The sequence below is a fragment of the Corvus hawaiiensis genome, chromosome 19, assembly GCF_020740725.1.
Source record: "Corvus hawaiiensis isolate bCorHaw1 chromosome 19, bCorHaw1.pri.cur, whole genome shotgun sequence".
Taxonomy (NCBI): Eukaryota; Metazoa; Chordata; class Aves; order Passeriformes; family Corvidae; genus Corvus; species Corvus hawaiiensis.
The window spans coordinates 7,516,910-7,542,593 of NC_063231.1; the positions used below are offsets into that span (position 1 = coordinate 7,516,910).

Consider the following 25,684-nt stretch of genomic DNA (forward strand, 5'->3'; position numbering starts at 1 on the left):
GAGAATATAAGAATTATTTATAATTATTAAGAATTTATTACTTAAGAATGTCTTTTCCTTTGGGGAAATGTATTTAAGGAAGGGCAAAGTGCAGCGAGGAGAGAGGGGGGAAAACGTGATAGATGGTCCTGTGAGCAGCATGGCTGCAGGAAAGAGGAGAGGGAGAGGTGGTCCAGGGGCTGCATTGCTCCCCAGAAGCCGCGGACAGAGCAGATATCCAAGCCTGGAACTAATATTAATTAGCAATAAATAAACTTTAAAAAATTTTTTTAAACTTAAATCCAGCCTGTTTTACCCGTATCATTTATCACTGCCTGAGCTTCCTGCCCTTTATTCCAACCCACCATTCGTTTCACCCTCCCTTCTCCTCATCCCGGCTGCGGAGGGGGCGCGGGAGCGGCGGGGGTTAAGCGGGGGCAGCTCAGCACGGCGGGTCTGGGACAGATCCCGGGGCAAAACCCGGTGCACCCCTCCCCAGTGCCCGGCCCTGGGTGTCCTGTCCCTGGTTCCCTTCCCGGTCCCGTTCCTGGTTCTCTTCCCGGTCCCGTCCCTGGTTCCCTTCCCGGTGCCCGGTCCCCGCCGCTCCTGGTCCTCCGAGCCGCCAGGGGGCGCGTTGGAGGCGCCCGCCCCTCTTGGCGGCGCTCTTGCCCGGCGGCGGAAGGCCGCTCGTCCGGCACGTGCCCATGGAGCCCGGCGGGTCCCGCCGCCTCAGGTGGGGCGGGCAGGGGGAGACCGGGGAGGCACCGGGGGGACCCGCGGTGAGGGGGCTGAGGAGGTACCGCGGGCAAGCGGAGGCACCGAGGGAGCCTGCGCCATGGGGGACCGGAGAAGCACTGGGGGGAACCGTGGTACCGGGGAAAAGGAGGCACCGCGGGGAACCTCCGATGAGGGGGCCGGGGAGATACCGGGGCGACCCGCGGTACGAGGGGAAACACCGGTACGGGGATCCGGTGTGGCCACCGGAGTACGGGAGGACCGGGCACTGCAGTCCGGGGTGCCCCGGCTCTGCCCGCGGCCCGGAGCCCCGGTACTGGGGCTGTCGGCCGCTCTCCCGTCCCTCAGCGCCCCGCTGTCGCCCCGCAGCACGGCGGAGCAGCCGGAGGGTCGGCAGGCCCCGCGGAGGCCCCGCGGGCAGAAGGATTTCGTCCCCGACGGCTCGGCCCGGCAGGCCGAGAGGCTGCGGCGCTGCTGCGAGGAGCAGTGGCGGCTGCTGTCCGAGGAGCGCCCGGAGCGGCCGTAAGTCTGTCCCGGGAGCGGCGCTGGGAATGGCTTTTCCCTGGAAGGGGGGATGCCGGCGGGCAGAGCACAGCTCGGGGGTTACGGCAGGATCGAGCTGTTGGTAGCAGGAGGTGTTGGTCAGCACAGTAAGACCCCCGCAGTTCACATGCGGTCAGTGCCCGGGTTGGAGCAGCAACAGTGCGACACAGCCTGGCTGTCCCTGCAGGAGCACGGGGACATGCTGGCACACCTGTGGGTTCAGAAAGTCCCTCACAGGGCTCTTGGTTTTCACAGGGGTGTGTATAATCCTGTAGCCTTTGCAGCCACTGCCTTCTTGGGCATAATCCATGTTACAGAGTGTCTTGTTGATGCTCCTGTGTGGCCTTGTGCAGATTTGACCAGGGGCCAGTGTCCCTGGTTTATCAGTTTTTGTGGTTTCAACAATGCTGCCAGACTTTGGAGCTTATCACTTGGGAGACACTCACACCTGCTTCTCAACACATACTTTCTCTGCTTGGCCTGCAGCTATTAATTTTTCCCTGTGAGTCCCTGTGGGTGGGGTGCGGTGATTTGAGGATGTCTTGGCAGCAGCTGAGTATGATACAGAATCACAGAATGGTTTGGGTCAGAAGGGACCTTAGAGATCATCACCCCATTGGAATCCCTGCTGTGGGTAAGGACACCTTCCACTAGACCAGATTGCTCAGACCCCCATCCAGCCTGGCCATGAACACTTCCAGGAATATGGCAGCCACAGCTTCTCTGGATGACCTGTGTTAGTTCCTCAATATCCACATAGCCTGGCTCAGGCCATGCATCTCCAGCAGGCTGCTGTAGCCTAGGGACATGCCTCTGTGGTGCTGACCAAAGACACTTTTAACTGGTTGGTGATGACACACTGGTGCTGCTAGATCCAGGGGATGATGTCCTTCTAATGCCTTGTAAAAATGCCACCTGGAAATTTCCTGCCTTTTGACACCTTCCTGAGCTTGCTGTGTTGCTACACTAGGAGTTGATTGTAGAAATCACAAGTGGTAAAAAACTAATCTTTAACCTTCTCAGGGGGAATCTGGTGAAAGCTGAGTGGAAGCCAGAACAGGGCATCGTGGAGCTGAAGTCCCCTGCGGTGAGTGCTACAGAGTGTGCTCAGTGCCATCATCTCCTGCTGCCTCACAGATTCTTTAATTTACTTCTTGCAATGGGAGGGAGCCTGGCTGTCAGCAGGGAACAGCCAGAGCCCATCAGGGATTTGTGCTCCTGTTCCAGGGGAAGTTCTGGCACACCATGGGGTTCTCGGAACGAGGCAAACAGTGTCTGCTGCCCGAGGAAGCTCTGTACCTGCTGGAGTGTGTAAGTAGGGCCGAGGCACTGGGTCCTCACTGAACGATTGGAGGAGCTGTAGCAACTGATAAACACCTGATTCTCAAGGGATTGTCTCTTTTAGTGTATTGCTGATGGAGCTGTTTGTCACCAGGTGTGGGTTCTTACCTTGTACTCTCAAGCAGCCTCTGTGTCACTGACAGCGTGTCTTAGTTGGATCTGTGGCTGGTTCATTCATCTTAAGCAGAGATCTTTGGGGTTGCTGCTTGGGATTTCTTCCCAGTACATATGGCAGAACGAAATTTAAGTGTGGTAGACAGAGTAGTGAGACCATGTTGTGTTCAGTGCTTCTCTGCTTGCAGAAATGCTGCTTAGGGCTCAGCTGGATTTCTTTGCGGTAGAGAGGGTCTTTTTTTGTCTTTCCACCAAAGCCTGTTATCAGTACAATTGGTGCATTGATGTAAAGGGAACTTTTATCCCTTAGCAAAACAAACAGATTGTGAGTGTCTGATGCCATCCTTTAAATCCTGACAGCAAAGGTGGGGCTTTTTTACCCCTGGCATTCTGACAAATAGTTTGTAAACAAATTGATGGCAATAAAATAGTTTAGTCAGATGCTGAGTACAAAATCCCCCCAAAAGCAGAAAAGCCCAGTGAGGTGCCTTCAGCCTATCTCATGGGAAAGGTGTGGTTCCTAGGGTTTTGTTTTCTTTATGAGTAAACACCATCTAAAAAAAAACAAAAAGGAGGAAAAAGAGGTGTAGCTTAAAACAGTCTCCTGGAGGTAATTTGTTATTCCCTGGAGAAGTTACCTATGGGATCTCTGGATCTGTGAAGAAAGTAAATGCTTCTGAGGAGGCACCAATTGATGCCTCCTGAAGCTGCTGTTGATTCTTCTGCTCCAGTTCTCAGTTATGCTAGTTGTAAGTACTTTTGTTGTTGTGCTGTGTTCTGAATCACTCAGATCATCAAAGTTAAATTATCTCTCAAAGCAGTGATTATTTTATCAGTTGAGCATTTTGCTCCCAGCTGCATCCTCCAAACAGATGCAGGAGCTGGAGCAGGAATTGAGAGCTGTGGGTGGGAACTTCTTACCTGGCTGATAAAACCAGGGTATGGGGGAACTGGGTATGGGAGAGGGACTGAAAGTAATCCAGGTGGCACATGGGCAGAGATGAATATCATTTCAAGGAGGGTGCTGGGACCAGCTGTCAGGACCAGTAGGAAAGGACTGGTGTGAGCTTGCATAGATTTGTTCCTGTGACTCTCACACCAATCTTCTGCCCTGCAGGGCTCTGTCCAGCTCTTTTACAGGGATCTGCCCCTGTCAGTCCAGGAAGCCTACGAGACCCTGCTGTGCCAGGAGGCAATGAGCCTGTCACATTACCAGGTGTGTTGGGACCTCCAGCTGTTGCAGGAGGATGAAGGCAGAAAGCCCAGCCTCTGCCACACAAGCTCTTCCAGTGGCTGGAAGCAGGGTAGGATGATCTGGGAGGGAAGTCATCCTCAGTTGTTCCCATCTTCCAGATGTTCAATTCCTGTTTCCCCACCTTTGCTTTGGGTCCTAACCCTGGCATTTTCTCTTCTGCCACTGCCCCACTGTGTTCACACAGTCATAATGGAACTGAAGTAAATAGTTTGTGTTTAGGGCTGTCATTTAACCTTATTGCTTTCCTTTCCTCTAAGGTGTTCAGCCACTTGAAGCAACTGGGTTATATTGTACTGAGATTCAACCCCAGGTAACCAACTTTTCCTTCCCGTGCTGCTTTATCCTTCCTGAAGACCCTGAGACTCTCTGTACCCACTGCCTGGCCCCAGGGAGTGGCAGAGAAGAGGACTTTGGCCCTGCATTCTACCTCTTGGGAGGATTAAAGGCTAAAAGTGGCACTCTACCCTTCCTTGCTCCTCCCTCCTAAGGAGGTGATTGGGAACATGAAATGGGGCATGAACTGAGGGCCATACTGGTCCCACCTGGGCATTTTCTGTACCTTTGGTTGCTGTATCCTGGGGGCTGAGCAGAAGGCAGTTCCACTACCTCGCCCTGCTCTCAGCCTCTGTGTTGGTCTCTCCTTCCAGCACTGTCCCGTCTCCCTACGAGAGGCAGCTGAACCTGGAAAGTCACTGCAAGAGCTCTGGGAAACACCATTGCAAGAGGAGGAGGAGTTCCAGCCCCCAGTAAGGATGTGGCCCAAAGTCTTCTCCCACCCTCTTCAGGCCACGCTGGCTCAGGAGCAGCTGCTTTGCTGCAGTGTCCCCAGGCCCTCCTGCTGGGGGTGACCTTGTCTGGCACAGTTGCTCTTGGCTGTCCCCAAGCAGTGCAGCGCTTTTCCTGAACGCTTTGCAGTGTTCCCTTTTGTCGTGTGTGTGCTTCATGCCAGGGTTAAGAGGGGCAAATTGCCCTCAATCCCCCAGCTGTGGTGCTGAGATGCCACAAGAGAAGGGTAGAGAGGTCAGTGCAGAAGAAACACGTCAGGTGCCTTCTCCTACCCTTTTTTAGCAGGAGCACAGCTACCACAGTGCACATCTCTCACCCACCTCCTCAGTCCAACTTATCTGCCAAGACTCAACAGCAGAGAGCAGAGTTGCATCCTGGGGCTTGCACATGTCCAAAACATCACCACAAACTGACAATAAGTAATTTTGCTCATAATTCTGACAGTTCCCAGGAGGTGGCGTCAGCCTTTCAGAAACGGGAGGATGAGGCTGGGGAGTCCCTGTTAACAGTAAATCAGTGCCCGAGGAATTGTGGAACTGTAGGAACTGTGAGATTAAACTGCTGGTCTAAGAACTGCCCTGTCTTCTCTGGAATCAGGGTCTGAATCTCACACCAGTAAGAGGTGCTGGCAGCCAGGTTTCTGCCTGGTCTGCGCTGCTTTGGCTGAAGTCCATCATGTTTGCATGGAGGTGTTTGGGTCAGTGTCTGGGGTGTGGACCTGGCATGGCAGGTTGGGAACATTGTCTATACAAATCAAGGCTGGGATTCTCTTGGGCATTGAAGTCAAACCTTGTGCAGGACTTCTCAGAAGTTTATTCTGCATTTGGCATTCACTGCTTAGTTTTGGCCTGCTTTTTTTCTTTTCTCATTTGTCTCACAAACCAGGAGGTTGTTGTCAAGGATTTGCAGACCTGTCTGGGGGTTCCTGCCACCTTTGCTGTCCTTCCTTCAGGCTTGGCAGACTGCATTCTTCCTGTTAGCAGGGAGCAGGCAGGATTTAAATTAAGTTCTACCACATGCTCTTCCTGAATTTTTTACTGTTCCTTTGTCTTTAGGTCGCATGAGAAGAAATGTAAAGTATCTGAGGACCTTCCAGAAGCTGAAGGGACCTCCAGCAAAGATGGAGATGACTGTGGAGACTCCATTCCCATGGATGAAAAGGCTTTGTCAGTGCAGCCAAAGGAATCAGATGCTGGCAGTGCAGAGGGAGAGTCAATGCCAGTTCCCCTTGATACAGGACAAAAGCACTCTCTGAGCTTCTCCAGCAGGCAGGTTGGAGACCACAAGGAGAGCAGTACTGGTACCCATGCACCCCGCTGGGATTTTACCACCATCACCTTTCCCAACGTGGCCCCAGACCAGCCATGCACACATCTGCCCTCCCCTGACAACAGGCTTCTGCCAGAGAACGTGCCGGGCAGGGAGGTGGATGCAGCTTCCTGGTGCACACGGATCAACCAGAAGCAGGAGAAGCTGTCACGGAAGGAGAGGAAGCAATGGGAGAGGGAGAGCAGGTACAAGAGCAGTGTCAACGCCGACCAGGAGGTGAGACGCTGCTCCAACTGGCAGGAGTACAAAGCCCTCTTGGAGCAGAGGAGACAGCAGAGGGTTTGGAAACGACCGTCACACCTGTGGGACCAAGCTGTCACACCACTGCTGCGGCCAGAAGAAGTGACCTCGCCAGGTAGTGGCTCTGGGAACTGGGACCGTTCTCTCCCTCCCAGCCCTGTGAAAGAGTGCCTGGTATGCAGCAGCAAACGGGATCACATGGAGAAACTGAACATCAGTTTTGGGGACAGTACTTTGAGCAGGAGAATCTTTCTATAGCCCACTCAAGTGCCAGGATAAACAGGCCTTGGGAGGTCTTCTAATCCATTCCCCATGTCCTACTGTATTTCAGTCCTTCCTGCTGGGCTGTTAGACATGTGGAGTCAGGGCCAGCAAGATGCAAAGCAACTGCAGAACGTCTGGGCTGTGTGCTGGGAGGAGACAAGGAAGTTGAGGTCTTTGAAGTAGCCAGTGGTGACTGTGGAGCTGCCAACCATTGTCGGAGGAGGAAGGCTTGTGGGTGGTGTAGAGTGTTTGGAGTGCCCTGGGAGGGAAATTGGTGGTCTGATCCTTTCCCGTTCCTTCTCCCTCCAGCTGCGCTCCTCCAGCAGATCAGTGTGCTGCAGCCCTCCCACATCCTGGATGGAGCCTCCCGGTTAGTATCCAGCCAGTCAGCTTGGAGCTGTTGGGGAGCGGGAGTGTCTTGTGACTGTCCCTGCTTGTGAGGTCTGTGAGGTGCTCCCAGCAGCAGTTTGGGAGCTGCCTCACATGCTGCCAGGGTGCCGAGAGGATACAGTGCTCTGCCCCATGACCCCCTTGCATTTCTAGTGAGGGGGTACATTTCCATGCAGTACCGCCTCCTGCAGCAACAGAGCCAGGGCTTTCCAGGCCAGTTAAAACAGCAGAGTTGCTCTCTTACCCTGCCCTTCCCTCTCTGCACCCCAGCCAGGTATCTCCTCCAGAGGTTTGATTGGGTTTCACCTATGCCTCGTCCCTGGAATGTGCTGCCATCCCTGCTACAGTGGTTATAAAACCTTGGCTTTGGGACTTTTGGTTCTGCTCCTGCCTCAGAGTCTGTGGTGCTTGTGTGCAGTCCCTGCAGTGCTTTTCTCCTGTCTTTGTTAGTGCTGCTTCTTGCAAGGCTGTGGGGTAGATGTGAGCCAGGATCTTGCTCTGGTCTGACTACGGGAAAGCTCTGGAAAGTAAATAAAACAGTTGCAAGGTCAGTCCTTTGAGGAGTGAAACCTATCAAGGGACCCAAATTAGTCAGGCCTCAGGAGTTTTTGCTCCCTCTTTTCTCTGCTGTATCCATACCCTGCAGTGTTTCGATCCTATACTGTGTGGGTGTGTTCCCCTGCAGGCTGCAGGAGGACCCAGAGGCCATGAAGATAGACTTCAACGTGTATCAAGCAGATGCCGTGTCCAAGTTTAAGAAGACAAACCCTGGGAAGCCCCATGTCAGGATGTGTGTTCGGAGGTACCCATTGCAGTTGTTGTTGTGGAAACGAAGTCCTAATGATCTGTAAATGACCCAGCATTTTGTGAGCTTTACAGATCATCAGAGTGTCTCCCTTGAGGGTGGTCCTGCCCAGGATTTTTTTTTTTTTTTTCCCCTTTCAGTTCCTCCTCCTTTGTTGGAGGCTGTGGCTGACAATTCCTCTCCTTCTCCCCCGCCCTTGCATTCAACCCACACTATTTGGTCATCTGGTTGCTGCTCATGTCTGAATATTATGGGAGTCAGGAGAAAGAAGCCACAGCTTTTATGCAATGCTTGTGAAATTCAGGTAGAACCCAGTGCTGAGGGAGCTGAATCCTCAAGTCAGTGCCGATCACTGTGATTTCTGCAGAGATGAATGTCCCCAGAGCTTGCTACAGGCTCTGAGCCATGGGTTCAGTATTTTGATCCTTGTCAAGTGTAACTTTAAGATCACTAGGAACAGAGGGTAGGTGTCCCCTTTCTTACAGGATCCAGAACCTGATACTTAAACTCCATAGCTAGGTACAAAGTTCAGTTTCTGCCTTTTCTCATTTTGCTTTACTAAAACTGTCCCTCTGCTCTCTGCAGCTGTAGTAGACAGAGCAAGGAAGGTGGTAATGCAGTTTTATCAAGGTATGTCATGAGCCAGTAGGATGATCCTTGTTGCATTAATATTTTCATTGATGAACAAACAGACTCTGCAGAATCAAAAGGAGGGAAAAGCAGGTCAGATGTTGATCCCAGCAACCTAAAGATCTTCCCAGCACAAAGGTATTAAGATTGCAGTGGATTGGCCATTTGCCAATATCCCTGTGAGCTGCATCTAATGGGCGCAGCATGGAGCAGTGTGCAGTTATCCTTGTTTTTGGCAAAGGATTCAACAGCTCCCAGTTCCCAGCATGCTGGGTACTCACTCTCAGGGCTGGCAGCCTCCTGCTTGTACTGAAATGGGTGGGGAGGATCACTACCAGCTCGTCAGGCCAAAGGGAGCTGTTGTGATGGCTGGCCAGGACAGCTTTGCCTCTGTGTTCCTCCTGCTTGGAGAACAAACAAGATTTTTTTTCTCTTTGTAGCTTTGATGAGCAGATCCCATCCCTGCGGGCTTTGAAGCAGGTGACGTATCTGAGTGGGGACGTCCCTCTGGTGTTTGCTCTGGTGGATCATGGAGAAATCACCTTCTATTCACTGAAGGAGTTCAAGCTGCCCATTGATGTTAATCACTGAAGTTGCTGTCACTTGCAGAAATGGTATGGGATGAAGGGAAGAGCTTTACTCAGACTTGTTTTCCTGATTAATGAAATATTACACAAAACAGAGCCTGTGATAACTGGAACCTTGGGAAGTTGGCCACTTTATTGGCTGTTACAGACTTCACCCACCCAGATGGCTCAGGCATAATACAGCAAACAAGTGTGTTCAGCTTAGCTGGGCGTTTCTGGGCTGGAGTACACACTGCTTTGTTCTTGAAGCCACTGGCTCTCCAGCTTTCTCACCTCATGGACCACCAACCTGCCTTTCCTGTGTCATCTTTTGCTGACTGTGGTCTAGTAGAAAACACTTTGCTGGTGATTGTTTTGTCACATGTAAAGAACCACTGTGCTACACCAATGGAATGGTTGGAGTGTCGCTGAGGTCAGTCAGGGACAGAATAAGCTGATCAGTGCTGGTGTCCTGAGCCTCTGTCATTCAGCTGTGCCAACAACCATCAGATCAGATTCTGGTCTGTAAAAGGCATGGCCATAAACTCAGTCACCTGGAGGAAAGTTTCCAGACACTTGAGAGCAGGAAACTGTGCCTTGAACACAATTTCATCAGCCAGAGGTCAGAAAGCCCCAGAGCATTGCAGAAGGCCTCCTGCAGCAGCTGTGCTGAGATGCATTTTGGCCACACAGTGTTAAGCCATGCTAAAACTTGACCACCACTATCAGCATGCTGCATCTGATAGTCTCACCAGGGCTGAACTGCAGCACCTCTTTTTCAGCCCAACATCCTCTTTCCTGGCTGTGGATCCTTGTTATTTCTCTTGCAAGTGAGAGATCCCTGAGTAAAGAAACAAGCTACAAATTCCTAATGAACCTTCCAATCCTGAGGCTGTTGTGCTCTGAACTGAGGATACCATTGCTCTCCACCAGGATATCCAGGTACTAAATTTTCTTTAGCCTCTATGCCAAAAGTGCCAGGTGCCAGAAGGTCTGTTCAGTGGGTGGAAGTGAGCTAAGCATGGCTGTGTTTGGTATCAAAGTTTTCAGAACTGTAATAGCAACTGGTTTAGATGTGTTTTATTTGGTATTTTTTAAATTCCTTTTGGAGATATGGAGAAGGCTAAGCAATAAAAAAAACCCTTTTCCAACGATGCAAGCTCCTTGGTGTGGTTCTTAATTCCCCTAGAAATGTTAAGTTGTGCAGAGGGAGACTGTGGATGCTACTGGGACCCTAGCAGCAGCAGCTGGTGAATGCCTGCTCAAGGTCATACAGCCCTGTGGCTGTGTAACCCTGGTAACCCTGCTCCCACGCCTTCTATGCTTGGATGCAGCCGCTGCCCTGTTCCCGGGGAGGGCAGCGTGACTCAGAGCCTGGAGGTGTCCCGACATCCGCGTGCAGTTCCTGTCGGCACACGACACTTCTTCCTCATTCATCTTCCTCCTGCATGGTCAGAGGTATCGTAGCCCAGGGTGCCGTGGCTCTGCCGCCAGCACCTGCTTCTGCTTCACACACACACCCCGGTTATCAGATGCTGGAAGTCGCCAGGGCTCTGCCGAGGTGAGGGTCTGGCAACTCCTCCCACGCTCCCTCGCCTTCCTCTTCCTCCTTCCAGCAGTGCTTTGGCTCTGATAGTTCTCCTTAAAGCCAGGGTTGGCAGCCCCATCTGCCCTCAGCATTCTCCCAGACTGTTCAACAGATTAAAGGCAGTGGGAAGAGAGTTTCTAAGAACAAGCTCAGCCGGGAGAGCTCCAGCCTGACCCACAGGGCTCATGTTTGTCCTGGAATTAGGTCAAACTCACTCCTGTTGATTTCAATCAGTCTCGTCTCCTTACGCCAAGGTGGAATTGTATCGATGAACTCTGCGAGAGCCACCCAGTGAGTTTCGCTGGGGCAGAGACTCCCTGATTCAGCACAAGACAATTACAATGTAATAACCACTGCAGGGAGGATTGAGAAACTGTGGCTGCCTTGCTAAGCACCGTAACATCTGATGGTGCCTTTACCCACCCCAGAATAGGAGCATGATCCAGACTGATACTCCATTTTGGCCTGTGATGTAGATTGGCTGAGCATTGCAAGAAGATGAGAGAACTGAGTGTTTAACTGAAAAACATCATTTTTGAAAACGTGGGTGAAATACTGTTACTGGACCCTTGTCAGAGATAATTTCAAGCTTTTGCATGGATGCAGAGTGGGCAAACCTTTGCCTGCCATTGCCCCCTACATAAGTACAGCTTCCTTGTCCAGCTGCTGTCCCCTGCAGCAGGACACGGGCTGGCTGCTGCCGGGCTGTGCAGCCATACTTGTGTCCGTCTCTCCAGCGAAGGCTTCGACTCTGTAGTCTGTCTATTTTCACAGGCAAAGCCGTGGAAGTTGGGAGTTCCCCCGTGGAGCTGCAGCCGGGAGGAAGGGCCCCGAAGCCCGGCCCCGGAGGCGGCTTTCCCGGCCGCCTTTCCCCGCCGCCCCTTCGCCTTTCCCGGTGCCGGGTGCCCGCGCTCCGCGAGCCGCGCGGAGCCCTTCCCTGACTGGCCGCAGCGAGCGCGCTGCTGAATTATTCATGAGCGCGCCGGATTAAAAAGAGAGGCGGGGCCGCGGCGCGGCTTTATCTGCATGCGACGCCCCGCCCACGCGTGTGTTTGCATAGCGGGCCCCGCCCCGGGGGCGGTCCTGCCCCGGCCCCGCCCCGCCGCGCCCGGAGGTGTCCGCGGAGCGAGGCCGCCGCCGCCGCCGCGCAGCTGAGGGGGAGCGGGCGCGGAGCGGAGCGCGGCCGGGGCGGCCCGGCCCCAGCCCCCACAGGTGAGCGCCGCTCGCTGCGGCCGCGCGGGGAGGCGGGAGGGGTTCCGGGGAGGGGTCTCGGCGAGGGGTCCGACGGCGCGGCCCCGGCAGAGCTCGCCGGGGCGGTCCCCGCCATGCCCGCCCGTGCTGGGCTGCGCGGCGGGGCCGGCAGGTGCTCGCCGGTGCCTCCGCCCCCGCGGGGGTTTACTTCGCGGGTGCCCGGGCCCTCCGCGCTGCCCGGGCCGGCCGTGTCGGGGCTACCCACACCTGAAGCCCCGACGCACCTGGGGACGCGGCAGTGGCTCCCCGTGGAACTTGCAGCCGCGGCGCTGAGGGCTGATGGGGTTTTGTTTGCTGTTGTGTCCTTTCCCGGGCTCGCTGCGCTGTGTCTGTCCCGGCCGGAGCGCGCAGCCCCCCTGCTTACCGCGCGGCAGCTCCGCATCCCGGGATTCCCCGGGGAGGTGGCGGCAGCCGCTCCGGGACTTCCTGCCCGGCCCTCGAGCGGGTCCGGGCCGGGGCCGCTCCCGGGGCGCGGGGGCTGCGGGAACCGCTCCCGTCCCGTCCTGCGGTGGGAGATGCCCCTGCCCGCAGCCCGGCCCCGCAGGTCTCCAGTGCTGCCGCTGATTCCAAGCAGCGAGTCTTGGAGAAGACAAGAACAAGAACTGCAGTGACTGACTCCCTCGGGATATTCTGTTAGCATTTTCTGTCTCTCTTTTTTTTTTTTCCTATGCCCGTCTTAAATGCATCTTGTCGCTATTTTTTTTCCCCTCCAAAAGTTGTGAGAACTTGCTGAGTGAAGAAGCACGTTACTTCCAGCAGGCAGGAAACAGGTGTAATAAAACGATGAGACAAGTTGTTCAGCCTTTGTCTCAGGTTGCCCTTCGTTGTGCCATGGGAACAGGCTGTTGCTGGTATCTCCCCTCCTGGAGCTGAGGCTTAACCATGACGTTGGAGAAAGCTTTGCGTGTTTGTGTTTAGTGTTGTTGATGGTGTAGAGCAGTTGAATCCGACTCCTGGGTCTGTATTTCTGCAGCCAATGGCACAAAGCCTTGTGCTGGTGTGGGGATGGTGGCAGGACAGGGGGATAGCTGCACTGAGATGGTGGAAGTAAAAGTTGTCCGTTGTCATGTCTTACTCGATGGGGAATGCTGCTCTTTGTAGTCATCTGAGAGCACTTCAGTCAACTGGAATATCTGGCTTTACCAAGTCCCAGCTGAAGCTGAGTGCCCAGAGCAGCTGCCTGGTGATCTTACCTTTGATTCGGGAAGCTGCTGCTTCTGGCAAGTGGAATGCAAAGTGCTGGTACATCCCAAGGCTCCTCCGTGCATCCTGGCACGTTCCTTGTAGGGATAGACTGGCCCATGGAGGAGATGAGGATGATCTGTGCCAGTAGTGGGCAGTCCCTAATCCTGCTCAGTGCTGCCTGTAGCCTGTTGAGGAGCTCCATATAGTTCATGGTATTGGAAAGCGAGAAGAGTTCTCAAACATCTTCATAGCATGGTGCTGAGGAATGTCTTTTATTTGGTTTTCAACAAATTGCAGGTGCTATAACAGCTGACCAAAGAAAAGTATTGGAGGAGTTAAGCCAGTTGAGAGCCCTTTATCTACCAGTGGCCTTCTGGTATGGTAACATAATTATTTCTGGGAATTGCTTATAGAAGAGGTGTGTCTCTGCTTGGCTGACACAGAGGCTTGAGAAATGTCAAAGAGCAAGGGAGGTTTTAAACATATGTCTTGCAGTTAATACATGGCAATAAAAGTATGTGATACTGCTAGTACCATCATCTTTCTTTAAAATACCAAAGGAGGAACTGGTTTGGTTTCTATGCAGAAATTGTATGGAAACTCCAGTTCTCATATAAAAGTTTCTCATAGCCGGATCTCTTTGTGTTGCTTTATGAAGCAAAAGCTTTTGTGGTTTGCTCCATTGACCCACTGTGTGTAAAATGCTGCTCCAAAGTTACAAGCCACTCTTCTGTTCAATTCATGCTTCTTAGCAAAGCCTACAAAGGGTTTTGCATCATGGGCAATAATGTTGTTCAGTGCAAAGACTTTGTTCTGCTGTAGCATTTTGAAACTTTGTGTTGTCATGCCCCCATGACAAGGAGAACACAATAGGAGTCATAATGACACACAAGGTTTGCACAATTCCCAAATTCATTGCAGGTGGGCGGATCCTGGTAACTCCAAGCACAAGGCTGTGGAAGTACGTGAACTTGCCTGAGTTGTGTGATTGGTTCTCAGTTATTTTCAGAGTTCTTGGACAATCGATATCTGATCTTTTATTTAATATTGTTTGTGTTTTGGGAGGGCAGCCACCTGCACGTGGTGTTGCCACAGTATGTTCAGTTGTTCATTTCACTGTCTGTCTCTCCAGGTTCACTAAAATAACTTCTTTCTAGAGGATCTCTTGGTTTTCCTCTCTGACTACTGTATGCAAGGTGCACCTGAACACTCTCCTGTTTATGAAGCTGCAAGGGCTGGGGGATAGCAGTGGCTCAGCAGTTGTATAAGGGAGATCTCTGCATGGTCTCATTAAACTGAGATTAATGTTAGAACATCTTCCTTCTCCTGGGAAAAGAAGGGGGTGTCTTACACTTGTCTCTGTGTACTGCAACTGCTCCTTCCCGTGCTTTAGCTGTTCTGCTTGGCTTGGGCTTTCTCCGTGAGTATCTGCCTTGACAGTCTGTCACAGCCAAGCAGGGTGGTAGAGAGGAGCAGTTAAAGAATAGCTCAGGCTCGTTTCATTGATTTCAGGCTAAAATTGTTCTTAAACTCATCCTTTCCCAGTGACTCATGGCACCTGTAATTGATAAATGTGGTAAGTCTGGTATTTAAGTGATACTTTGCTCAGTTCTGTTGGTGTGAGATCACTGGTGCTAAGGAAGAGCTTTTTGCTGTGCAGATGACCCAGCCTCTGTTCTGTTGCTGCTGACTGTGTTGGTAACAGCAACAAGGCAAACTCCTGGGTGCAGGAGAGAACCTGGTTCAGACAATGCCATGGTGCTGACGGTTTGTTATAGCAGCACCAGCTGCCTGGAGTTCAAACAAAGCTGGTTGATAAGGCCTCTTTTATTTTAGCAGGGTTCATAAAGTGTTATCAGATGCATAGGTATAAGCTCTCCCTTCAAGGACCTGTAAGCAGGAAGGAGTGCTGAGGAAGGAATGAGAAGGAGACCTAAATCAAGGCAGGATTTAAGAGTTCTTGAGATACTTGCTGGCATTTTGAACAGAAAGCTCTTGGACTGCATCCCACTGAAAACCTGTTCAAGTTGAGTAAAAGTTGCCAAGGAAGCACACAGATGGTACCTTGCAACTCTGCTACGTGAGCAAAATAAACCCATTATGGGTATGTTTTTGTCGTGGGGTTAACTTGAGACTGCATCCACACCTAATACTGTCTACGTAGTAAAACCTTCTGACCTGGGCTTCCTCTTCTTGTAAGACTGGATTAACTTGTGTTTTTGGGACTTACAACATTTTGGCTGGAAACTCCACTCTCATGGGAGGACATAAGGAAAAATTGCAACGAATTTCTGCACAGGGTAATTCCCTGCCAGGCTATGCCAAGTTGATGGAGATAAATGATGGGAGAGTGTCTTAGCAAGCTGTACACTGGCACCGAGATACATTACTGTGTGCAGAAGCAGGGAAGCCAAAGGAAAACGTGGAGCTCTGGGATTGGTAACACTCAGCTGTGAGGAACAATTAATGCTGCTCCTGGGAAGGAGCATTTGTCCTTCAGTTGAATATGGGTTCACATACCACATCTTGGCATCTGAAATAAATGGAGCTGAGCAAGGAAGACAGAATGAAATCTGGTTTTGATGTTTAACTGCTCCTTAGTCTGTGATTGGAAACAGGATCGTTTTGCGACTCATGCTTTCACTGCCTTTCTATATGAATAGGGAGGAGATTTTGCTTTGTGTCTGGATCTAATCCAATGAGGTGAAAAAGGGGACGTTGCTGTGTTTAGCTGAGCATTCAGGGTAAGGAAGCAGCAGGAGTTTGATGTTCAGGGCACTCTGAGCTCTGCTGTCAGGTGTCCATGTCCTGAGTACCAGCAAAACTTGGTTTGGCTCAGCCTTGGGCTATTGTTGCCTCTAAACAGCTGCTCTCAATACATCTTAAAAGAAGAGAATGTTGCACATAGTTTCTGGTAAAAGACTCGTCTTTGAAAGCCTAAAGAATTGTTTCCCTGGAAAATAAGAACATTAGATACATGCAGACCTGGCATAGCTTCAGAGGCTACTGGAGAATTCCTCTCTGGCTACTGGTAGCCACAACTGTTACCAGATGGTTGTAAATGCTGACTGGCAGACAACTGCAGAGCACATGGGGCTGGAGTTCTACTTAAGACTCCAAAGGTGTGTGGGAGAGAAACTGGCCCGCTAAAATGTAAATGTGCATCTGGAAGATAAGATTATACAGATTGTGGAATCTATTTCTAGAATTGGAAGAGATACTTGCCTATTGTACTAAAACCAAAATTCTTCTCTTTGATAAGAGCCTTCTAAACTTGTGATAATAACTCTGCTTGGACAACCTGTGCTGCAGTGGATGCTGTTACTTCCTTGCCTTTGCTCAAAACTGCTCGTCCTCTCATCCTTTCCCATACTGTGACACTCAAAGGTTCTTTGGTTAGAAGGAAATTCTGATACCAGTCTATGAGAGGTGACTGTATGATACCAGACTATAAGAGGCTGCCTTCTCTCGTCCTCTCAGCCCTTCAGGGTGATGGTTCTTCAAGTGAGTTCAGAACTACTACACTTCTTAGCCTGTTGAACAAGTTGTTGTGGGCTGGAGTGTGAGTGTTGGAGCTCTTGCATAAGCAGGCTCAAACAGCACGCTTCTGGATGCAATTAATATTTCAGAATAAAACATTCTAGCAAGGTATTAAATGTAAAGTTGTGTCTCTCTCAAATCAAGCCCCATCTTCTTTGCTCCTAACACTGAGTTTGTCTCTGCTGGCGCAGCTGAGGTCTCTTGTTCTAAAGTGGGGAGGGTAATTAGTAGTTTTTCTGTGGGTTTGCCTCGTTTAACAGGTCCAGGATATTGATTGACAGTGGGAAAGGGTGAGTCTTTTTGGCACTTTCCTTTCCTTGTCTGGCTAAGGGCAAGTTGTGTGTTATACATGGCTGTGATACACTTTCCTTTCATTGCACAGCACCTTGTCACTGCTCTATAACTTTTGCTAACTTAAAGTGAATGTAGCTTTGTGAAAATATGTCCCTCTCTCAGAGATGTCTAATAAAAGAAGACTTATGATCTGATACTATTTTTGAAATTTCAGTTGAGGTGCTAAATCACTGTAGAAGGATTTACTTTCCAAGTAAGCTACACTTTTTTTCTTCCTCTCTTTTCTGGGGTTCTCATACATTTGTTTCTGTGCACATTCTTCACCCCTGCGTGTGCTGATGGCTCACAGACACCTGTAGCAGCTCAGAGCCAGTTTTTCTCCATGGTGATTGGTGCTGCCAGTGATTCTAGGTGACTGAAATGTCATGTAGGTGATATATTCCAGTCACCTAGATCCTAGTGATTCTAGGGACTAAGTGACTCAGGTGATTGATCCACATGTGATCCTCTGGTCCTCTGAACCAGGGCTGCAGTCCTTTGGTGAGCTCCGGGCAGTGCTGCACAGGTGGCTGGACATGTTGGAGTGTGAGCAGGAAAGGTAAAAGGGCAGTAGTATAACAAAGAGGTACAAGTTTGAGCTCAGGGAGTTTCTGAAGGGAGTTCTCAAAATATGCCTGTGGAGCATCCTGTTTATCACACCATTTCCTTCTTTTGGACCTTCACAGCTGGTGCAAGGCCTTGCTAGGAACTCTTTGAAAAACAACTCAAGCTCCTCAGAAGTGTCTGCTTTAAGTCATTATCCGAAGGCCATTGTTGCTGGCAGGAGCACAGAAGCAGCACCTTGTTTCCTTGTGCTATTCCCATCTATACAGGTGTGAAAGCTCCTCCCCTCAGTCACTCACCTCCACTGTTTGAAGGGTCCAAGGCCCTCTGTTCACTTGTCTGTTCCTTTGGTCCCTCTCTTTCTCATGCAACATCAGCCCCCTGCTCCCCAGCTTGCTGTAGGTGTGTATGAACTTCTTCTGACCATGTAGAGTATCCCTTCTGTACATTCAATGCATCCTTCATTGCACCTCAGAAGTTCTGGTCCCCGCTGCACGTGTGTGTCATGTACAGAGTAGCTGGCAAATTGCTCCCTGCCCAACAAATTAAACTAAAATACTGAGTGGAGTGTCTGTAAACTGCAGCCTGTGAGAGATGGCCAGGGCAGGCAAGAGCACTTACACCAGGGTAAGTTGTCAGGATGTGAATTGAAGCCTTTGCTCTTGAGTTGGCAGAGTTTTACTTGTCACTTAGCACCTCCGCAGAGGGGAGATGTGACAGCCTCCTGAGCTGCAGAGAATATGAAGCTGGAGCCTGGTATTCCCCGTGTGATTGCTGGCTTGCAAGTCAGGTCTGATTTGTCCTGCTTGGATCCTCCTGTCGCTGTGAGAGACCAGGCACTGGGACACTGCTTTGTGCTTCAGCTGCACAGGGAATTGCAGGTGCGAAATTCCCTTCCCCTACCCCCACCTCGAGCAGGGAGTTTGGTTTGATATTTTACAAAAGCAAGTTAATAATTAATGCAGCTGCCCTGCAGGCAGCAAAGTGCCCTTTCTGCCGTGCCCATGGAGAGACCTGAAAATGTGATTCTTTCTCTTTTTGGCTCAATAGCTGGAGGGTTACCTGGGGTGAAAACTGATGCTAGTCAATAATGCCTGAGCCCGGGAGTTGGCCTTTAGGTTGGGTTTATCTGAATGTTTATGCAAATGATGCAGTTTTGCCTTTTCTTTGGATAAGGTCAACACAAAGGATCACAAAACGGCCAAGTGCAAAACCCTTTTAAAAATCCTCTTGTTCTATCTGTACTAGTTTGCTTTATCAATGTGAAAATGGAACTGTGAAGTGCTGCACCAGAGAGCTGTGCTAGACTGGTATCAGGTTTTAGTCACTCGATAGTGATGTTGTCTCAGTCTGCTCTGGCTCATTTGTTACCTGCTAAACCAAAATAAATAACCTACTTCTGCCTGCTTTCTGCTCAGGCTGCTTTTGTTTATATGGCTTTTCTTTTCCTTTTCGTTAGGAATTTTGTTGCCAAGATACTACAGCAAGGAAGATGAGAAGGTTCTTAAGACCCGGACACGATCCAGTGCGAGAGAGGCTCAAACGTGACCTTTTCCAGTTTAACAAGGTACGGGGCTTTCCTCAGACTTCAAGGCAAATCTATCCTGAGCCACTGCATCCTGCAAAAGGAGGGATAAACTACTTGAGTGTGGGTGGAAAAGTTAAATTTAGGAGAGGTGGTTTGTTCTCTTTTTCAGTTCTGTCCTTTTCTCCCCCGATGTGCCTGAGTAGTTTCCTTTAAGCTCCTGGGTATGTTCTCAATTCTGTCTTTCCCTTTTAAGAGGAAGGATATTGTGATGCTTTTGCGTGGCACTTGCTGAAAGAAGAGATCTTCACAGCAGCTTTTCTATCCTCTGAGTGGTCTGTCACTTGTCCTGCTGTGTGCTGGGACTGTTGCTGTTAGAGGTAGTCCTTGTTAGGAAAATAAACATTTTTCTAAAGATACACAGAAGCCACAGCTTGTGATGCAGCTGACACCAGAGTTATTTGTCCCTGATTATACTTTGGATTTACAAGTGTACCTCTGCTTTTAAATGTGAATTTAAAAAGCTGTGCTAGCACCTAGGCAGCACAATGGCCATTAATAATGAATTTACTATTATCTTAGTCTGAATCTGTTTCTAGGTTTTTTCCTTCCCTCTGTGGAGAAGAAATAGCAGTGGCTGTGCTATCTATCCAACACTCTGGACATTTTTCTTTTGAGCTCTGGCCAGGAGCATAGTGCTTTTATCTTTGAAAAGGCCTAGTATTAAATCATTGCTAGGCTAATGGCTACTTATATCTTCTTTGGGGAGCAGAAATACATTTGTAGGTTTTGTGTTTCCAAGGTTTAAATGGAATTTTTCTGAAAAGTGTAATGGATAAATGAAATCAGCCTAGGAAATAACCTCCTTGATTCATTAGAATTGTGCTGTAGATGGATACTTGAAGTGGAACTGTGGATATTTGAGATAAATGATTTAATGTAATTGGTACTGGGCGACACCAATTCCGTGCATACCTCCCTGCCACTGGGGAGAGAAAGGAACTCAGGAGTGCTTCAGGTCTGTTTTCTGCCTGCTACAACGAGGAAATCCTAGTGCAGATGCAGTAGAAAAATCAGTAAATGCAGACCATATTTGAGTTGTTTGCATCCAGCTAAATGCAATGTCAGTTTCAGGAAAGATGTCCCAGGGATGGGTCAGAGTTGCTTACAAGCATTTAAAATTATATATACATTGGAAAAGCTTCTGCTATTTTAGGGATGTCTCTTCCTTGAATATGCCTTTCTCTTATGAGAATATTTGGCTAAGCTTCACCTGCCAGAGACATGCTAATTTGGATAATGCAAAACAGGGTTGAAAGAGCTGGCTTTTGCAGCCGAGGGAAACTTTCAAATATATTAGAAGCTGACATCAGGATTTGTGACTCCATTTGATTCAGTCCTGAAGGTAGATACTGCATCTTGTTTCTAGGGAGACAACTACTTTGGACACTTCCTAGTGGTTCACTCTCATTAACAGCTTGGTAATTAAAGGCCTTGTAAAATGCATTTGCACCTTTAAGCCACAGTAACTTGTTCTTTGCTAGTAAGAATCAGAAGGGAATGAACATTATACCAGAATCTTTTACACTCTATTTTTTTCTTGCATAAAAGTCAGGGTTTTTTTCCCAAGTCTTGTGTCTCCCATTCCAGTATTTCCAGAGATAATGGGTCATTTGAAAGCTTGTACCCTTTGATCCAACAAACATCTACTCACAGCTAGGTAGACTGAGAAAATCTGGGAAAGTCAGACCTTAGTTCTGAGCTCTTGAAGGTTGTGGCTTCAAGGAGCCAAGAATCATAATGCTTTGTGTGCCAAGACTGTCCTGGTCTAATGTGCTATTAGAGCAAGCACATTAGTGCTGGTAAGCAGGTTTTAAACACTTGTTATTTGAGGTCTTTGAAAGACTTCTGGTTAAGAACCTGCTTGGGAAATATTTTGTGGGACTGTAAAGTTGCTGATCAGAGAAATTGCATGGTGGATGTGCACCTCTTCAGTGTGTGTGATGCGGGTCATGACTAAAGGCAAGGTCTGTACCTTAAAGGTGCTGGGGATTCCTGCCCTCATTTTACTCTGAAGTTGAATATAAATGCATGATGTCACACAGATTTAGTGTAGTGGGATGTATTTTACCACGCTGACCTAGAATGGACTTCAATTTAGAAAGTCTGTTTAATTGGTGGTGGTGGATTTTTGTTTGTTTACTCTGTCAGGTATAAATAGGCTGTGATCTTTTTACTGCCTCTCTCTTGCATTTCTGTTTTGCATAAGAGGTGGTCCAGATGGTTTTAAAGTACTGATTGATGACTGGACTAGCACTTCAAACTGTCTTCGAACTTGTGTTTGTTTCAAAAAACACCTTCCTAAATTCTGCTAGTCACTTAGCTTTGCATATCTGTTTCTCTGTATGAGTAAGAACTTCCCATACTTGTGTGTACCTGTTGCAAGAATCTGTTTTTAGCTCAGTGGATAGAATGAAGGATAAGGTATGTGGACTTGGCAGTCTCCTTCTTTGAGTTTATCCTGCTTTTGGAAGTAGTATTTGGATGCCTTTGGCTCAGTCCAAGCTCTGCAGAAGAAACGTGTTCAGGCTGGCATTGTCAGGCTAGATGATGGGTAACACACAGGTGAACCAGCCTGTCTTACAGCTGAATGTTACCCAACTGGGAACATTGCATTTAATTTATGGCTTCATGTTTTTCCCTGTTTTCAGCCTTCCTGCCCCTTTGCTGATGGGTGTGATGGATAGCTTACCTGAAATCTGAATTAGTGTCTCTGCAAAGTGGAGTTAGCACGTACAGGCTTCGTTGTTTCTTCAAGAGATGAATTAACAAAGGGACAGGGTTTGTATTGCCTGTGGTTGGATTTGTCTCTGCTCTGTCATAAAACAACCTGAGGGGAGAAGCAGAGATGAGTGAGAGGAAGACAGAGCTGCATCGGCACAGCTTTAGTGTGGGCTGCGAACAACTGTTCAGTTTGGCCACATTTTTCCTGCAGTAAATATGACTGACACGAAGCATTTCTGTCAGTGCTGCTGACACCAGGCTTGCTTGAGTCTGACAGATCTGTGGAGAATGAAAAAAAGCTCCTACCTTTCCCCAAAGAAACAAAGGCCCTTTTGAGAAGGAGGGCACATTGTGGGCACTCCAGTTTGTTATTTCAGCTCTGCTGAAAGGCTCCATTGTAACCTCTGCTGCCTCCTGCCCCCCTCTCTCCCCCTTGCTGCGTTTACCTGCTGGGCAGGTGAAAGGATTGGCTGATGAAAGCTGCCGAGAGAGGGGAGGGAAGGAGGGCAGCCCAAAGCTGCCTTCATGTGATTTAACAACTGCGTGCAAATAAGTAGCAGGAAAAGATCTGGGTAATCAGGACAGTGAATGTGAATGCCTGGCCCTGGTGGTGTCAAATGCAGCCCAAAAGCCACTGTGAAGCCTTTATTGCCCAGCTGTGGAAACAAACGAATGACATCAGAGAGAGTTATCTTTGTTGCATCTTATGGGCATCTTGGTTGAAGATTCAGAGCTATCAGAAACCTTTAGTACATTTACTGCTCTCCTTGAGCAGCTTTGTAGCACGCTGTGGTTGTTACTGATACTTCTCTTTTGCAAATTTGTCTGTGGAATGGGGGGTACTTCAAATTTTTGGTTGAATGAAAACCTGGAGGAACAAAAAATCACCCTCCTATTATTATTACTGAATCATACACACTTGGTTGTGCAGTTCGTAGGTCTCATACTTGAAAATTAAAGCCTTTATTGACTTGTCTAATGTGTTTACAAATTAACACATCAAACCCAAGATGTAATTAGGCCAGTATTAAGGCTGGTGTTGACAGCTTCCTAACAGGCAGTGCAGCATTGTATAAGTCATGGTTTTCTGAGAGTTGTGGCTAAAGCTTTATCTTCTGGGCTGGATGAAATCTCAGAGTAATCACAGTTTCTAATTGATGTGTCACTGAAAATTGCACCTAGTTGAGCTGATAACATGACAGTGCAGTGACTGCGGACAAGTTGAAACTAAAACTAACAGGGGAGTTACACTGGTGTCTCCCTAACAAGTTCCTCACTTTGTTTTGGGTGAGAGTGGAATGGTGTTTATTGCCTGTGCTACACCTGATTCATTTAAATGCCTGATTTGTTGTTAAGATAACACTTTAACTTGGATCTTCTTCCCAGAATTTTGCACCAAAGCATTATACTCCCACAACTTTGACAATTAGGAAGCTTTTCTGTGTTGTCTCAGTAATTATCACAGTGCAGAGAAACTCCTCTTTGCCTGTGCTGGATTGGGAAACTGCCATGTTTCAACTCTGGATCCACTGATAAATTCCTAATTTCATACAGCCTTCTCTAGGAAGTCTTTTATGTGTAGCTATGCAAAGGTTGGTTAGCAGCAGCTTCAAGGGTGACAGTAAAAAGATTGACTTCTCAAAATTTGTTTTTGATAGTACAAACCTAACACTTAAATTACTTTCTTAGAATATATACAGGTAAGGCTGGAGATTAAGTTATCATAAAAGGAAGTAAACTCAGTGGTCTTGGAGCTTGTAGTACTAATCTTGGCTTACTACTTATAAAAGGTAAAATTACTGACTACTCTTTTGCCCAGCCTAATGAGTTGGCAAGCAGAAAATTGAGAAATGCTCCAATATTTCCAGTTTTGTCTTCTGCAGAGGCTCATCTTCCCCTAAGAGGACCTCAGGCTGGGGTGACCAGTATTTAGAGGATGGAGGGCTTTCCTTGCAGCTTAGGAGTTGTGATCAAATGGCTAAAACTGAAGCAAACTGGCAGACTCTGGAGTCAGCTGGATCCTCCTGTGCTGTGTCTTTGAGCAGGACATTAAAGTGCTTTGCAGCAGCTGGGGCACCTCGGGCTGTGGCCTGACCACAGAAATGAAATCGGCTCCATTTGATTCTCTTGCAGGGGATTAAGTTGGGAAATCGCTATGCAGGAAATAAAGTCCAGGTGTTACTTTTAGGCTGAATAAAGCATAAAACTTAAGTGATGTGGTAGCTTTGCTTCAAAGACATGATGGAAATGAGGATGGGAGTGAGGTGCAAGTGCTGTAGATGGAGGGTTCTCTGCTTTTTTTTTTTTGTTTTTCAGTAATGAGTGAATGAACTCCTATTCTGTAGCTGGCCAGCTTGCCTTAGAAGAAGGTATTTTCCAGAAGCTGGCCCTGTAAGGATCAGTGTTTTCTAGGAAGCATCCCTGTTAATCTGCCCTGTTAATCTGTGGACTCACCAGCCCTCTTTACCTGGCTGTGTGTTGGTGCATACTGGTTTTGCCTAAACCAGGATAAGAGCTGTGCGTTAGCATTTCTGAAAACCTCACTGAGCTATTCTCCAAGCAGCTTGGTGGCATCCTGTAAGCATGGCAGGACATTATTCCCTGGTGTGTAAATGCATCAGCCATGCTCAGTGTGGTGTGTGCAAACGCTCCAAATCTCCCTCCTGGGGCAGTGTAGATTGTACTTTAGGGAAGCCACTAAGGGCAAGCAACACTGTTCCCTGTGACAGTGACCTCTTTTAGTCCCAAATGGCTTTGAATTACTCTGAGGTGGCCTAGCAGGCTCCTGCTCTCATTAAATTTCCCAGTGTTCCTCGTGTTCCCTCTAGAAAATGGGTATGGATTACATTCGTTTTCCTGACTGCTCATAGGAAATCTGTTTAGTTTCCTTGATGAGCACTGATGTTCACTCGTAGCTCTGCATTGCTTTGCACCATTTCTTCATGTCAGTCACCAAAAAGAGGTCACGAAGGCTGACCTGTGTGGAATTTGGCAGATGAAGCTGATCTTACAGCACACAGCATTTGTGTCAGACTTTGGAATTGTGCTGAGCAGTTGGTTTACAGAAGTGCAGCTGATGTGGAGTGATGGAGTGTGTTGTATTGACTGACTAAGCCGTGCTTATGCAGAGTTATTTATAATCTTAACATCAAGAGCTGCTTGGGCTACTGTTTTCAGAGTATTTCTCTTTCATTTCTGTTACACTTCTGGATATCCTGGCTGTGGAGCTAGGGATTCTTGGCACATGTTCATCATTAGGCTGTTGTTCAGCAAATCTAACCGGTGTTTGAACACCTTTCAGCAGAAAAAGCTGCCATTAAGTGCTGTATTTCATCTGCCATGCCATGTTTACTTTCTGTGTTCTATCTCTGCCCAACAGTGCCCATGAAATAAGCTGCTGATTATGATTTTTCCTTCTCTCCTCCAGACTGTGGAACATGGATTTCCCCATCAGCCCAGTGCCCTGGGCTATAGCCCATTTCTCCGTCTCATGGCCATTGGGACACGATCAGGAGCCATCAAATTGTATCCTTTGAACACCTTGGGTGAGAGTTCTTTAACCTCAACAGAACGTGGAGCTTCGAAGACACTTCCACAGTTAGATCAAGTATGAATTTGCAGGCAAGGGTTACTGAAACACTGAAACAGTTTGCCAGGGTTTGGAGTGATTTTGGTCTGATCAGGGTGGGATTATCTTTCCAAGAGCTGAACTATAGCTCAAACAGAAGCTGAGCTGATGCAGATATTAAACAAGACTCTGCTCCTGCTATGCAGAAGGTCAGACTAGATCTGGCCTAAGTTTAGCAATCCTTCACATTGTAAATTCCAGGGTTGTTTAAATATTTGGGGCAGGGTTCCTTTTTCTTTTTCTTTTTTTTTCTAAAGCAATTCTATTTCAAAGGTTAAAGCTGAAGTCAGAAATGCTTTCAACTTCCTG

General features: G+C 48.7%; 2 protein-coding genes across 9 annotated transcripts in view; both read left to right on the top strand.

Annotated features, from left to right (window-relative positions):
- The first annotated feature begins 644 nt into the window (after positions 1–644).
- TSEN54 (tRNA splicing endonuclease subunit 54) lies at positions 645–10,129 on the top strand. Of its 3 annotated transcripts, XM_048323557.1 has the most exons (13): positions 645–712; positions 1,084–1,236; positions 2,281–2,344; positions 2,485–2,568; positions 3,830–3,928; positions 4,225–4,277; positions 4,615–4,713; positions 5,809–6,437; positions 6,896–6,956; positions 7,662–7,778; positions 8,367–8,411; positions 8,852–9,025; positions 9,760–10,129. In XM_048323557.1, exons 1-12 carry the CDS (start codon positions 684–686, stop codon positions 9,000–9,002), a joined length of 1,584 nt encoding a protein of 527 aa, XP_048179514.1. In that variant the 5' UTR covers positions 645–683; the 3' UTR covers positions 9,003–9,025; positions 9,760–10,129. The 3 variants fall into 3 exon arrangements, with proteins under 3 accessions (XP_048179514.1, XP_048179513.1, XP_048179515.1); XM_048323556.1 differs by having other exon boundaries at positions 8,852–10,129; XM_048323558.1 differs by lacking the exon at positions 8,367–8,411 and having other exon boundaries at positions 8,852–10,129.
- Positions 10,130–11,741: 1,612 nt separating this feature from the next.
- The window catches only part of LLGL2 (LLGL scribble cell polarity complex component 2), a 33,119-nt gene continuing 19,176 nt past the window's right edge, over positions 11,742–25,684 (top strand). For all 6 annotated transcript variants that reach the window (XM_048323550.1, XM_048323551.1, XM_048323552.1 and 3 more), the window contains exons 1-3: positions 11,742–11,777; positions 18,898–19,005; positions 25,175–25,272. In XM_048323550.1, the coding sequence (XP_048179507.1) occupies positions 18,931–19,005; positions 25,175–25,272 (173 nt within the window). In that variant the 5' untranslated portion in view covers positions 11,742–11,777; positions 18,898–18,930. The remainder of the gene's footprint in view (positions 11,778–18,897; positions 19,006–25,174; positions 25,273–25,684) is intronic.

Excerpts from the sequence above, each read along its gene's own strand:
- TSEN54 (XM_048323556.1), top strand. The coding sequence starts at position 684 with ATGGAGCCCGGCGGGTCCCGCCGCCTCAG. Across the intron at positions 3,929-4,224 it reads TGAGCCTGTCACATTACCAG|GTGTTCAGCCACTTGAAGCA; the intron begins GTGTGTTGGGAC and ends CTTTCCTCTAAG. Across the intron at positions 6,438-6,895 it reads AGAAGAAGTGACCTCGCCAG|CTGCGCTCCTCCAGCAGATC; the intron begins GTAGTGGCTCTG and ends TTCTCCCTCCAG.